Raw genomic sequence first — 16,888 nt, forward strand, 5'->3', positions numbered from 1 at the left:
CTGTATCGGTCTGTACATATTTGGTGGTTCTTCGTCTACATTCGCCACTGTAGCGTGAGATTCTGTCTATTGCAATTTGCATTCCTGACTCAGAACATTTGTTTAAAATTAACTTTGAAACATTGTTCAAAATGTTTATGTTTTTAAATATTTACAACCTTTTTTTTTTAGTGGGGAAATCTTGCATAGATACCCACGGCCTCCGGGGAAGGGGCCGTGGGTTATGTCGGATTCCTACCGACCAAAATTATATCTTGTAAGTACATATTTAACACAAATAGTAATATTCTTACTTATTCAGAATTTAATATACAGAATGATACAGCAAAGCAAATTTATTTTCAATTGTTTATCATCATAGTTCATACCACCGTTTTACAAATATTTGGTGTGTAACACATACGAAAAACACAACAATAGAACTTAAATCATGTACAAATTAGTCTTCATTAGCATGTCTAGCTTTCGTCACAGTTATATGTGACAAAATAAATAAACGTGAAACCATAGTGAAACTGTAAGAAGTATTAGAACGCAAGCCAAGGGCCAATCTTGTATTAGTGAAGAAATGATCAGACCCGGTTTTAAAGGCAAGCCGTTATCCGATAGATAACGGACATGATTATTGTAACTAGTAATTACTCATAATGTAACTGTTTTGTTTTTATTGACTTCCGAAACTTGTCATAGTTTTTATACATGTCGAGTTTTTATAAGAGTTAACACTTGGAAAGTTGTGTTAATTGAATAATAATTATATGCTTATTTGATATTTCTCTTACTCGCATAGAGGATTTTATAAGGCTTCATCATTAAATTGGATGAGCTTATGCAAAATTAATACGTGTAGGATATTATAAATCCTACTAATATTATAAATGCGACAGTTTGTCAGGATGTGTGTGTTTGTTACTCTTTCACGCAAATACTACTGAACCGATTACAATGAAATTTAGCAAACATATATGGTAATTTGGATTACAACATAGGATAGGTTTTATCCCGGAAATCCCACGAAAACGGGAACTATGCGGGTTTTTCTTTGAAAACGCGGGCGAAGCCGCGGGCAGATAGCTAGTAAATAAATATTTCAGAACAAATTTCCCATACTGAGCTGTCGCTTGTGTTATGGAAACCAGACGGCTGATAAAAATACATAATATATAATTTTAAATAAACAGATAATTATCACCCAGACATAGAACAAACATCTATGTTCATCACACAAATATTTGCCCTGGGTGGGAATCAAACCTACGACCTCTGGCTTAGAAGGCAGGGGCACTACCAACTAAGCCAACCGGTCAGTCGATATTACGACTTTAAACGGAAATAATAGTTTATTTTCACAAATGTAATGTAAATAGACAGGATGAGTAGATAATGGATAATATATAATACTTATTTCTTACATAAAGTGATACAAATGGATTAGACAATAGATATTAGCGTCTATTTATATCTGTTGCAGTGGACGACCTTGCAAGTACTGTATAGCCTATAATATAAGCGCACTGCAGACTGGATAATCCATTTGATATTATGAATTATCGTATAAAAATGTTATTGTATTATTTACGTTTGAATAAAAAGTTGATCGTCTAAATTTTTAGTTCGTTTTCCCTTTTAGATTTATATAAACTCCAATATTTGATATTTATTTTTATAGTAAAAATATCTTATATATAAGTATATATGTAATTAAGAATCTTAAAGGATGATTAAAATGATGATTAATGATTAATTTTAATCATGATTAAAAGTCCAGTATTGTAAAAACATTCTCAGTTATAAGTTGACAGCCCTTAAATATCAATACAATACCTATATTAAAAGTAACTCATTTTGTAACTTTTGTTATTTAGGTATTTAATTATACTAACAAAAACGGTTAACAGTTCATTTATAATTATTGCTGTTATGATTACTGAATTAATAACAAAAACAAATCATAAAACAAAAAGTAGATCATAGTCATACAATCTAAATACTGTTATGAACTAGTACAAAACTGATAGTCATTACAATTCAATGTTATGAGCCAACAAACTGGATTATTGGCTCACGATAAATTCCTCTGATCTCGACGATGACTCAACACAATTGATTTCACTTTCATAATATCTTCAGTATTAATTAATTATTAGTGTGACTAAGGCGGAATAATAGTTTTACGTCTAAATAAAAAATTACTTCCTTAAAGTTGGGGTAGATTACGTGATTTGTCGAGGTTAAATATTGTTATTTGATTCCAATAAAAATGAAATTAGTATTTTACAGTTTACTCCAGGTTCGTTCGCAAACATTTCCTATTTCGTCATATGCTATATTTTCTTCTTTTATTTATTCATTTTACACCTTTAGAGTTTTTCTTTTGCCAAAAATATAGTCATCTTCTATGTTCATTGTATCAGTATTCAGTATGTACAATGAACATTGTATGTATTTTCGTAACTTTCTCAATTCAGTTTTAAAATCTTTATTATTCTAAAAGGCAGATTCTCATAGGAAAGCAAGTACTTCCGAGATGTTTAAACATAAACAAGATGAAATCTGGCGCCATCGTTATCAAGTTCATCTATTTAATTTAAAATTCGCATCACGTGCCTTATTGTACCTCCATAAGGTAAATAATTAGCAAAGCCAGGCTTTGGATGATGCTTATCTTTTCTCTTAATGGTGGACGCTTCTAGAATGGCTAATGAATATGTAATTGCACGTGCTTTGTTATTATAGATATAATATATGAGTGCGGATGTTTGAAAATATTGTTTATGTGAATATGAAGTTTTTGTAGAAATATTGTTTGATGGCGTACAGCGTCGACTTATGAGGTTTGTGACGGGTCAACACTATCTAGTTACTCATAAAAATAATATTATGTTTATTAATAGCAGATAGAGTTTCTTGTCGGTTCTTTTCTGTAGAACCTGATTTCCGTACCGGTGATAACTGGAAAAACTATGTAATGACGATTCAAAAGCCTAGTAACATTCTAATTGAATAAATAAATTTCTGAGTTTTGAGTTTGCAATAAATTGACTTAATGAAAGACCCGACGTCGGTGCCTAATGATTACTTGTTACTAGTTTCATCGTCATTTAGTTATTCAAAATTATCAGTACGCTAAAGAATGCAACTGACAAACGTGGTTCTTTGGTACAATACCGATTGCATAATCCGTCTGTGTTATGTAGGTTATGCTCATTTGTAGGCTAGTCATGCTGATTGTATTCAGAAGTAGGATCGCAATATCATATCCCTGGAATTTAGATTTATTATTATTGTATACCAATATACATATCTGAGATTTTTATACACTGTGAGTTAGCTTCTGTTTTGTTGGTTGTCTCTGAAAAACATAAAAAATGAAGAACGCAATTATTTGCGTAGGTAGACATCTATTATTTATGAAAACTATATTTAATAATAGGAACAAACATTAAAAATGGATCGTCTTGTAAGCTAGCGGAAGGCAAAGTTGAATGACTGATAACTTAATTTGTACAAGTAGGTACCTCGATACTAGTCCTAGAACGTGGAATTTAGCGAAGAAAATGAAATTTGACTATAGGTACTGACTTAATTATTTTTTCGAAAAATGTGTTACAGACGCCATCACTTATCTACGTTACTCTGTTCTCCGTAAACAGTGATTTTTAATTGAGGGTAATAGGGATTTTTAAAATATGTAATGCAACACACAAAGGAAATAATAAATAAAACTAAAAAAGATGTGGCCTAAGATGGAACGCGCTTCCCTAGAAGATATCCGTTCACTCTTCTCTTGAAGACCATATGGATTGAGCCTTTAAAAGAGCAACTTATGGAGTTTCTTGTCGAATCTTCTCCATAGATACTGCTTTCCGAATCGGTGGTAAATGTTAAAACTGTAAACGATTCAAAAGTGCTTAAGAAGTCTAATTGAATATTATGTAAATAAGTGTTTGAGTTTGAATTGTACTCGTCGGGCAAGCAGATTGACAGAGCTGCTTCGTGCAGCAATTGCTTCGCGAATGCTGTGTGGCTATAGTTTAATTTAGAAAAGCGATTAATTTGATTGGCCCATGATACGGCACACCTGTATCCGGTCAGCGGTATCCGGTGTTTTGTGCGCGGGAAGCGAACCCGCAACGTCACGCACTAGTGAGTCAGTGGGGTGGCGGAACAGGTCTATCTCTATAGTAATACTAATATACTATCTATATAAGTATCAATAGTAGATATAAATAAAAAAATATTTGGTCTTTTCACCACAAAACAATTTAAACACAATCTAACTTTAAACCAGGGATCTGTCACTTTAATAGTTGTCTATGTGAAATACGACAAAACCAGAGCCCGCGCTTTTAAACCCTGTCTAAAGTTTTATGTGGTAAGACATATTGTTTTTTGTCATGAAATAATACCATCCAAAGGAGAATATTTTAAAAAACATATAGGAAGAACCTAGCACTTAACACTTAAGAAAGTAGCTGTTGAGACAATAAGCGCATTTAATGATGATTTTTTGTACCTTGATTAAAAATTTTCCTTTTAAACATGTAAAGGATGAGGTAAGTTTACGCCAAACTCTCATCAATATGAATGCTTAATCATTAAATTTTGTCGCCCAGCGAAATGGACAGGCTGGTAAACAAATAAAACATTGGTTATCCTTCCCTATCTATTCTCATAACATGCACAAAGACTTTATTCCCATATTCTCGTATTTCGCAAGCGAAGGCGTGTGTTGTTTCCCATGAGAACTTGTACTAGCCTTGTTACTGGTTTTAAATGGATAATTAGTTATATTGTTAACATAAATATAATCAGAAAACTACTTGGTTATAATAACTAATATATTTGTGAACATATTATTCATGCTAATGATTTTCCTAAATGTTGCTAATTCCTAAAATGGTAAGTTTCTTTGTTCGTTCACGAAAAAACTTAACATTTTCTATGTCTGGTAAAGTACATTAATTAACATATAAAATAATCGGGACCGTAATGAGACAGTATGAGCTATTACATAAATATACAAATTGCTAAAGAAGACAACATAATCTAAACTTAGGTTCCCATAGAGATCCATAGGATAATATCATCATAACGTAACTTATGTTTACTATATATACATTATACTACCTACCTTCTTATTGCAAACCGAGATCCTTTCTACTACAATTTGGATATTAATAATAATTATTATAATAGTTTAAAAAAACTAAAAAACACGCTTTTAGTTCGGTTTTCTATAAAACGCGTGTTTTTTATTTTTTTTTAACTATTATTTATTTTATCAAATTAGTGTATTGTCATCGGTCCTAAATAAATCTACAAAGTTTGAATGAAATCTGGCCGTTTAAAGTGGGTCAAAATCGCGCCCAAAGAAGTCGGTTACAAACATACAGGTGAAGCTAATATAAAGCGTGTAAAAAAAGACGTGTAAATCCTGACTAAATTAGCCACATTTTAACGTGATCGCTAGTAGCCTGCTTCATAATTATGAGTTTTTTGCTCTTTCGCACGGAATAGCAGTTGATCCGATCTGTATGAAATGTATAGCATTATATAGTCTGTACTCTGTATACGTTGGCTACTTTTTACTCATGTTCCACGCGAGTGACGCGGGTTCCAGTTATTATCACAATATGGAAAATGTATTTACTATCTATCAAATGTCGAACCTTTTCGAATAAAGAAATAAAGATATTTATTTAAATAATACTCACTAGCATGGTCGTCATCTAGCAGATTGTGGTAGCGGTGCTTGTCGGTCGCCTCGAGCCTCATCATCACGGCTTGTCAGCACCGCATTGCGACTTGCTGGAAACAAAACATATAAATAAGAGACCTCTGTTTAAAAGTATTATATGCTGCTTCGTATAAAAGTATTTTTTTTGCCCCAAACATTTCTCAGTATAAATATTTCTTTTTAACAATAATTATAATGTGCAATACATAAATTAAACAATGAGGCATAACGCAAATTATGTTCAGAATTATACATAATGGATTTTATTACTACGAATAAAAATAATACAGTTTTTGTAGTTTCTATTTTGTACAGCAAAACGTTTAGCACTGATGTTCGTCTATCTTACATTTCTTAAATAAGGATATCACACATTGCCAAAAATTCAGTTGCATCTCAAATGTAAAACAGCAGTCCCAAATTGGATAGCGGTGATGTTACAAACCGTTCAGACATTTACAATAACGGATCTGCAATTAGCACCGCTAATGGAATATTGTTATGTGCTAAAATTACATGAATTTCGATAAAAGTCTCGAAATACAGAAAATATTATATTATTTTTAACCTTACTCTGCTGTATCCCATAAACTTACACTTAATTTAAAGACGAACAATTAAGGCAGTAGATATAATTGGTTGAATAAAGACATATAGGTCCCTACCATCTACTCGAATGCACGCATATTCAAATACTCATCTATTGAGACTTAGCATTGAGAAGTAATGTAAAGATTGGAATGAAATTAATAAAAATATCAAAATGCTGCGTAGATTGTATCGTATTTTTTGTTTTCATTTATTTTATAGTTTTCGAGAGGCATACCATTCTCTATGATCCTACCTAAACCAAAAGAAGTTTCAAGCATCAGATCAATGATTTTCTTTTGCAGTTTTTGCAATGTCATAAATTGCACATGCTGATATGCAGCCTCACGTTCCAATCTACTTGCTTACCTCAGCGGAAATACATGATTACTAGGTCACAGCACACTGCAACTCACAAGTTACAATGCTGTCATTGTTTTTAAATGAAAGTTTATGCTTACGATTCGCGAAAAATTTGTTCGCGTTATCTTAAAAACGATTTGATGTGCACTTTTGTAATAGTAATTGTTAAATATCTAACTATTATTTTTAGGCAAGTAGTAGTGTATGCAATTTAAAAAAAATGGATGAGGCCCGCGGTTTTACTCTTACGAGACCTTGAAGAGCTTCGTATTATGTTTGAGACATACAATACAAGCAATAGTCGTTGTATCATTAACAAATACCTTTCGCAGTTCGCTATTAACAATACTGTTCTACAACTTACATGTTTTATAAGATAGACTGATATGACTTTCACATTTCTAACATCATACTGATCATAGGTATGTTAATGTAATAAGTATGTAAGTATGTATTGGTTTATGGGCTTATTTCATCACAAAAATACTAAAGAAAAATTACGGGTTCGAACCCCAGAGATGATTAGGTAAACACACTACCTATATGTTTCAGACTTACAAATTACAGAAGACCCTATAAAAAAATGTATCTGCCATACCTCCTATGGTTACACGGCGCTTAACATACATTGCCAATATAATACAATTGTATTTAATGCATACTTACATACACAAATTAAGCTCATTGTATAATAATACGTGTATCGTAATAATTACTCGCTAGAAGCCTACATTACAACGCCCACTATAGCCAAAAACAAGTGTTGGATATAGGGTTGGTAGGAATTTTATTTGTTTATAAATATTGATTTACTACCTAGTTATTATGATAAGGAGGATATTATTTTACTAGTTTTTTAAAGAACTGTTTAGTTTTCGGAGCATTCGAGAGGTGTTGGTACCTCTCTTTATATGTTCTGTGGTATTTATTACAAGAAAAATGATATGATGGCAATAACATCATAAATAGTTTGGGAAACTAATTCTGAGAAATACAATAATAACACAAAACTATTCAAACGTATTGCGGCGAAATAAAACTTCTAACACGGCTTTTTACTTTATGTTTTATATGTGATAAGATAAAAGTAAAACATAATGTAAAATAGGCCTATTATTAAATATTTTTCAATGTTAGTCTATTTGTCTTTGCAATTTGTAAACGACAATGAATTTACATTTTTGCACGCCTCATAAGCGAAGCGTTGAGGTGGGTACTACTGTCACTTCGCGCAAAACATCTGATTTTTCAAACTTAAAATGTCTTTATGTATCATACATTGCACTTGTAAGATAATACATACACACACATATTAAGAAAAAACACTATTTTTAACATTCATGATATTTTTGATGTCATTTTTGTTATTTAAACTAGTTAAAAAACAGTTTAAAAAAGTTCTGTCTTGGACGTCCGTGTGTCTGTATGTGCGGATCCTTTTTCTTGTTAACACGATAGCGACCGAAATACTTTACTAATCGAGTCTTTTTTTTTCTCTTACGCTTGAGTATGCTCAGGAATAGAACCCTTTCATTTTTCAGGGTCTGATTCGATGTGGTTTAATTGTTATTAAATAAACAAAAATAATAATTAATAAATATTTATTAAAAAAAAATTATGAGGCGTGCACTTTTGGATTTTCCAAATTATTTTGAATTATAATACGTATATATTGTTGTATTGATTGATAAAAAAGGCAGATAGCTTTCACAAGGTCGTTGCGATAAAAATTATTTTTTATCTTATATTACTTACACAATTTCTGGTTTTTATAGTCATATTTTTTTGTTATGAATATTTTTTAGATCATATAATTTATAAGCTGTTTGCCCCGGTAACATTTTTAATCAATCGAATAATTTTTGAGAAAAAAAAATACTTCAACACCAACACTATAAAAATCGCGAGGAATTTCTGGGAATTTAGATCGTCTATTATGATATGATTCATGTGCAAATTTAAATACATTCATCTACAAAAAATATATTTCCTCAAAATAAAGATGATACATATTTAAATAATAATATGTAAATATTAACAAGTATCTTTATGGCAACCCTATATCGAGATGGCGATGTAGGCAGTAGCGTCGGCGCGGGCGCAGTGCATTGAGCTATGCGGAATTTAAAAAAAAACATGGCGCCTAGGTCCTTACACGGGACAATATCCATTATATTGTAATGACTGTTTTTGCGACTGAACATTATTTATTATCATGTTATGGTACAAGGTTAGGACAAAAAACTATAGTTATTTAAAATGTATTGGAAAAATGCCTTTTGCCAGCGTTAGCTCGTATTCACTTATTTAGTACTAGCTTCCGCCCACGACTTTGTACGTGCATCCCCGTTTTCCCCCGTTCCCGCAAGAATTTCGGGAAATCCTTTCTTAGTGGATACCTACGTCCTAACATCTACCTGCATGCCAAATTTCAGCCCGATACGTCCAGTGGTTTGGGCTGTGTGTTGATAGATCACTATATCAGTCACCTTTGAGTTTTTTATATATATTATAGATTATTTAATATGATAATATGAATATAATTAACTAGATTGCGAAATCTGTTAGCGATTGAACTTTTTTTCGCGAATTCTGGACGACAAGATAGGCTGCTAGCGTAATTGTATTTTAATTAGTTAATTATTTTCTATGGTCGCTGTTATTTTCTAAAACTGGCTTTAGCGGGTTGTAACTTGTAAACATAAGACATTATCTTATAATAATATAATTTTTATGTAGCTAAAGCTATATATACATATATCTATCTATACATATATCTATACTAATATGTATATATGTGTATTATAAAGAGGAAAAGTTTGTAATTATGTATGTATGTTTTGTTTTCACGCATAAACCTCTTAACCGATTTTGATGAAATTTGGCACAGACAATCTTTAGACCCTGAGAAAGAACATAGGCTACCTTTTATTGCTAAATATGTACCACGGGCGAAGCCGGGGCGGACCGCTAGTTTAATATAAAACAGGAAATGCTAAGAAACTGTTAAATATTAACCAAATAAGTTTATCAGTTAAGACTTAAGATATAGATAACGAGCAGATAATTTTGGTGTCTCAACCTGAAACTGTGTTAATAACCGTCTGTTTGTATCGTTGTGTTTTTGAGAGCGTGAATTCTTTAACATTTAATTTTATTTTATTAGGTGGGTACTTATGAAATTAAGTTCTTCTCGTTTTCTTCTAATATCCTACTTCCTACTATCCAACTAATATTATAAATGAGACAGTTTGTGAGGATGTGTGTGTGTTTGTTACTCTTTCACGAATATACTACTGAACCGATTACAATGAAATTTAGCACACCTATAATTAGTGGGTAACTTGGATTAGGATAGGTTTTATCCCGGAAATCCCACGGTAACGGGAACTATGCGAGTTTTTCTTTGAAAACGCGGGCAAAGACGCGGGCGGAAATCTAGTAGTAACTATAGACAGTATTTAAAATAACATGCGGTTTAAAATTTGGTAAAGGTCGATGAAATATTAATTTAAAAACTGTTTTGAAAACTTGCTTTTGTGCGTTCTTTTTTTCTTGTATTAAAATTTTTATTTTTGCTAAAGGTTGATGACGTTCAAATTAACATAAATTCCATATTTTAAATACTATTTGATTTTTCTCTATATTTTAAACATCTCACTCTTGGCCAATTTACGTGTGTGAAGAACTAGACCATCTAAATTCTAAATATGTAGTATTGAATAAAAACGCCTTATCTCAAATTGCGATCGTTCACAGCATTGTATGCAGATGAAAACGAAAGTGTGAATGGCGCGAGAATCGAACCGGCAACTCGCAAGTGTTGCAAGTGCCCTTTCTACCTTGGGGCACAGGTGATTAACATTTTAGCACTCATTTGTAGGTTACAAAAGTTCGATCTAGATCAAGTCATAAATTGTATGAACAATTTTTTTGCAGTTGCTTTCTATATCGTTTGTACGGAACCCTTAGTTTCGCGAGTCCAACTCGCACTCAACGGATATTTTTGCTTTACATAACTACAACATTGTAATTTGTAATTATAAAACAGAAACATTCAAATATAAACAATAGGTAAATATATAATAAAATATGCTGATATTCGTTGTTGTTTATTTTATCAGAATTACCTATAATTTAAATAACGAAGTTTATTTTTTTATAATATGTTATAGGCACAGAACAGTAAAGTAGATAGAAGTGTGATGTGGGCGTGGCCCACGTGTCACTGGTAAGGTAAGATCACCTAACTTGCTCTCAGTTGTGCGCAGAAAAATATTCGAGTCGGTTGTCAGCTGTCAAACCTTTTTTCCATATTTATTCATTAATTAGGACGTGTTGTTCGGTATTAGAGTGCAAAAATGATAGCAGACGAAATAATATCAGCAATGGAGGCATTTCATACCATCGGTAAGTCTTATTTTTATTTATTTTAATTATATTTTATGTTATAACTTCGCTTGTCGTAATTTGTCAAAATTGTATACAAATATCTAGTCAAAATGAACCTTAATCCGTAAGAAATTAGTACTATTATAGATTGAACAGCAAACAAGACTTTCTGGAATATTATTGCAATAAACAAACGAATGTCGCTTTAGTGATGCTTGTGGCGCATATCGACAGTATCGATACTTTAGAAAAGACAAACATTATAAATATTAAATTTTATTTTATTTTTCCTTAGCTTTTATTTGTCCAATTTATTTATAGATTTCCCAAAGAGGCTAATTTAAAAGAGAAATGGATAAATGCAACGTGACGAGTTAACTGGGTGCCGAACAGCACTAAGCGGTCTAACAAAGGCCAGCGATACAGCAAACCTACGGCAGTTCCAAGATTTAAAATAATGCATATTTTCTGTTTGTATTTTGTAAATATAGATTAAATACTATTCTATTCCGTTTTTTATTTAATAATAATAATACAAAAAGACGTACTTAGTCTATAAACATAAACAATAAACATACTCCAAAATGTGACACATTATACTATACTCATAATATAAAAGAACGAAAAAAAAATACACAAAAAATATTTATTTGTGAATATTATCGATAACAAGGCTGACATCCCTCAGAGCATAGCATCAGATAAATATCAAGTTAATGTCATTAATGTTGAGTGACACAAATTTCAACCTTATCTCTATGTGTTGCGTTTCAAATTTATATCTATCGAAAACTAACGCCCTCTGTTGTGGAGTAGCTGAATGTTTTCGAATTTGGAATTTCTGTGCAATGAGAAACAAAACAGCTAATATACCTAGGGAGGTTATACAAAATTAAACCGTAACTTCGTGCGTTAGGGTACATATTGAAATGCTGAATTTATAACCTAAGTCAGTTTTTACTCAAATTAAGCTGTCCAATCAAAGGCATAGTTTACTTGTAGTGCACTGTATAACTATCGGTTTAAATGTGTGGGTTTGGCGACACTGGTTTTCATACTAATTATGACATTATCGCACTTCTATATGTTTTTACTGTTCTGTGGTTATAGGTATTGGTTTAGATTTAAAGTTCCTATGAAAGTAGCTTTTGAAAGTAAATTATATCAAGAATATTTTAACGACAATAATAATTATTGACCTGCTTCATGCTTGTTATTTCTGGTTTTTTAAAGTCAAAGGTGAAGCTTTAAAACAGCAAATTTAAATGATAGGTACATACTTCGCCATATTGTATTCCTGTCAGAATTATCAATTGATAAGCGTTATCAGGGCATTGATAACATGAAACTGTTTACGCAAAAAATTAGGTTATTATACTTGGTCTATTTTTAGGGTATAAACAAAACAGAAGTATGTACCCAATTACGTATTCCAATCTCACTTAAGAGATTGTTTTTACCAGATAAATCTTTATTCATAATTTGCAAAATCTTCATATCTACTCGCCTATGCACAGCTATGTTTGTAAATTTGAACTAGTTCAGTTCAAATTCGATACTTCGATTTTGATGGATGTACCTATTTTTCATTGAGAACTTGAGAAGCCTTCAATATCGACATTATCATACTTTTAATTTTCCTTATTTCCCAGTGTTTCCCACACGAGTATAGAATTATCTACTAAATTAATTGTAAACAGAAACTAATCGATATCATTATCTTATCTAACCAACTAGCTTTCCGCCTGCGGCTTCGCCTGCGTTTTCAAAAAAAAACCCGCATAGTTCCCGTTCCCGTGGGATTTCCGGGATAAAACCTAGCCTATGTCACTCAGAAATGATGTAGCTTTCCAACAGTGAAAGAATTTTTCAAATCTGCCAAGTAGTTTCGGAGCCTATTCAATTCATACAAACAAACAAACAAACAAAAAATCAAACCTTTCCTCTTTATAATATTTGTATAGATACACGAGTATTCGGAGCGTAAATTACAGATGACGTCATTTCCTTGAATAATTTAAATTCTAAATTTAAATCGATGTATTGATGAACATAGTTATCATAATGATAATTGTTGCTGTAATGATATACAAGAGTATTGCCTACATATTGTGTAAAAATAAATATTTATTACGTTATTGAAGCTTTTAATATAATTTTAATTACCTACATTACTTAATTTTTAGCTTTACGTAATTTATAGTGCCCGTATAAAAATATAGTAATAGGTACGTTACATAAAATTATAGTATTGCATGATATTCAAAAGAACGAATACCGTTCACAATTTATAACATATTATGTACATTTTCTTCGAAAATATAAGATAGAATTTATACAATGACTATAAATTTTATTCTACATAATATTATACTTTTTCCATGTAACACTTGCTTGTATATCTAATGTGACTAAATTAGAGAGGTGTGGGAAAATAATATGAACCGCGGGCTAGAACTAGTAGAGGTAACATTCCACAAGAAAATTGGTCAAGAGGTGCATCTAAACATACTTTCACTGAGATTAACCTCGTGATTACGGGTCACTGACCTCTGTCTCGTTATATGTGATTTTTTAGTCTGTTTTACTTCTATTTAATTGGATAGCGTTATGGTTATGGTTCCATTGTTTAATGTATTCTGAATACTGTATGGTGTATTGTGGTGATCTCAGTATGGAAATTTCACGTCTAGAGCACATTTTACTGGTGAATATTTAATGCATTTTCAATCACAAATCGTATTTTTATAGGCATTAGTTGAGTGTGTTTCGTAGTTAAGCCAATTTTTAGCTAAATAGAAGCAGTCTAACTAAGTTACATTTATTACAGTGGAGAACTCGTCATAATTGGTTTCTTTTATTATACAGAAGACTAAAAATACAGGGTAAAAATATTTACAGAAGGATTAGGTAGGTAATTCCAACGTTTTCGGCTCATCTAAACATAGATTTTTAACAAACAAGGATTAGTAGCAAGTAACTTATTTTATAAAGACTTTTATATACAGTAGGATTCCATTACATAACTTTCATAGCTATAAATGTCCTCTCTAAGGTTATTCACGGCGTGTCCTCATGCGAGCGGTTAGCCTAGGATACCTGCGCAGAGGTCACCGCCCCGCAAGGCTTTAACAACCGCATTTTTGCATGATTTACTTTAAAATTGGTTGAAAATATGTGTGATGTGAACAATTTGTACAATTTTGCTTCTATATGCAAAGAAATGAATGGATCTACACAATTATTAATAACTAGCGGTCTGCCCCGGCTTCGCCCGTGGTACATATTTCGCAATAAAAGGTAGCCTATGTTCTTTCTCAGGGTCTAAAGATTATCTATGCCAAATTTCATCAAAATCGGTCCAGTAGTTTATGCGTGAAAACCATACATACATAGTACATACATACATACATACATACAAACCTTTTCTCTTTATAATATTAGTATAGAAATATTTTTCGTAATAGTTTCCTGACGTAGTTTTTCGCGAGAGGTTTTCTTTTAACAACTTACCTACCTACGAAGTGACAGGAATAAACTATGTTTAAAGATGTGAAAGATAAAATAAGGAAAGATTGTGTACGTTAGATACAGTACGTGTTGATGGTTGATTAGTCGTGTATATTTTTTATTAAACGACTGGAACAGGAAGTATTTTTTTATTCCAAAACTTTTCAGCAAGCGTAATCACGTCGTGTCATCGTGTGGTCATTCATGTCGGGAGTCAGTTAATAATTAAAATTTAAAATATTCATTTCATTATCATTTATCATAATATAGGTACTTACCTATGATTTCAGATATTAAAAATTATTTGCGACAACACGAGTAAACTTATTCCGACAACTATAATTATTATCAGTATTTTTGCATATCAATTACTCAAACTTCCTCGTATACGAATAGAATTCATGATAAAAATATTCAATTTACATTTTTAAAACAATATTAACAATAAATAGGTTTGGTCTGCTGTATTTTAAAATACGATATGATTGGTATTGCCAGGCTGCCGCGCCGCTGAAAAATGAAAAGTCCAAGTATTTATTTACTTTTACATGCTTACTTGGCTAATATCTATCCTATGGACATGTCGCCGTCATCTGGTTAAATCTGCTATGACTGAATGACTACTGACTAGCGCGTTCATTGAATGGCGACATTCAATTGAAATTTGAATACCTATTCTATTCTACATGCTAGTTATGTTCTAACATTGGTTGATTTGTAAGTGTATGGCTCTTACCATTGATCAAGGTAAGAACCAATATTTTTCTATTGTATTTTAGAACGTAGGTACAGTGTGTTTTATGTTCAGAACCTAGGCCTATCGACTAGCGCCTAGCTTAGAATAACTGTAACGAATATCTACATTTACAAAATTTGCATAGGTAGCTAACTAGTAGTTTATGTAGGTACGACGCAAATAAAACATATTCTTGACAATATAAATATAAGATTTACAAAATATATTAAGTATCAGGTTTTGTCTGTGGGTTTTGTCGACGCCATGTGACGTCAGGCAGATGATGCTGATGGCCTTGAAGTCTTGCTTTCCGATACAATATTATGTTCCAATCAATTGATGACGTGGATTAATGTGTTTCATTAATGTTTATTCAATTGTGAATTCAAAATTGGTTGTTGTGACGCAAAATTCAAATTGAAAGCGACCGTTGGTAACGTAAATTTTCAAATTCGATCCTGTTATTTGAATTTAATTAACGCTGTTTTGATTAGTTGATTATTGTGTTCATTTTAATCTAAACTAACTTACCAGAAAATACAGAAAATCCAAGTTTCAGTTCCGTTTACGTATTGCTTGCGATTTTACCATGAAAATCGCGAGAAAACTGTTTTATTACACTTAAATAGTATACACACTGGATTCATGCACTATAATTCACTAATCACATACATGCACTTTGTCCTTTCATCATTCAAAGTATCTATACGTTTTACGTAAAGAGTTTTGAATGGGATTGCAATAAACGAACACAACCACCTTCGCTAGCGATTAGAACGACACTGGCGACAGTTGAATTAACCGCGGCAGTATTGGGAAACTCGTCAACCTGTCGACTTGCGTAAGGTCAACATAAACATTTTGCAAACTTCGATGTTTATTGCTGTCAAAATAATTAGATTACGGTATTATCATTTATCACCTAAGGGCCTGTGTAACGTGAATAACTGAAATTTTAAAAAAGGAACGTGTGTAGAACCGGTCCGCGCAAATTTAAAATTCATTTTTTTATTTTCTTTTTTTATACGGCCATCAATAATTATTAAAAAATATTAAATAATATTTTAATAATGACATACTTTCGATATTACTATTTTAATGGTAATGGTGTTTGATAAAATAACACGTTTTAATAATGTATTTTTTAAACATTTTATATTAAGATAAATACTAGCAATTTTTTTTTCAGGATAGTACTTTGCTCAGTGGCCAGTGCTCACAACATACCGGTCGCGCCGCGGTATTTAAAACAACTTACTGGAGTTCCTGGTTCGAACTTCGAAGAGCAATCCTTTTAAAGATTTCCGGGTGTACGTAGGTTTTAAATGAGTCCATTTTATTTGACTATTTTAAAAAGTTGAGCACTTTACATGTAGATTAGTGTGATTACTAAATGCCAACGTTCTGTAGTGAGTGGGAAAGAAAACCTTGAATAAACATGAATGTAATATGAAAAGGACTTTATAGAACGCGAAATAATTTCGCTTAGTAAGGTACCTATGTCTATATATGTTTATGGGTAAGTTCTCTCATTTAATTTGAACATTTTATTATTTAAT

At 31.8% G+C, this 16,888-nt stretch overlaps 1 protein-coding gene across 2 annotated transcripts in view; it reads right to left on the bottom strand.

Moving 5' to 3' along the window:
- The window catches only part of LOC149486898 (echinoderm microtubule-associated protein-like 2), a 61,933-nt gene extending 45,810 nt beyond the window's left edge, over nucleotides 1-16,123 (bottom strand). For both annotated transcript variants that reach the window (XM_089696983.1, XM_089696982.1), the window contains exons 1-2: nucleotides 15,861-16,123; nucleotides 5,718-5,811 (exon numbers count right to left, since the gene is read on the bottom strand). In XM_089696983.1, coding sequence (XP_089553109.1) covers nucleotides 5,718-5,781 — 64 coding nt within the window. In that variant the 5' untranslated portion in view covers nucleotides 5,782-5,811; nucleotides 15,861-16,123. The remainder of the gene's footprint in view (nucleotides 1-5,717; nucleotides 5,812-15,860) is intronic.
- Nucleotides 16,124-16,888: the final 765 nt, after the last annotated feature.

This window comes from Colias philodice, chromosome 7, assembly GCF_061535455.1.
Source record: "Colias philodice isolate Cphi_HAF_F1 chromosome 7, ilColPhil1 Martin Lab GWU primary, whole genome shotgun sequence".
NCBI classification, from domain to species: Eukaryota; Metazoa; Arthropoda; class Insecta; order Lepidoptera; family Pieridae; genus Colias; species Colias philodice.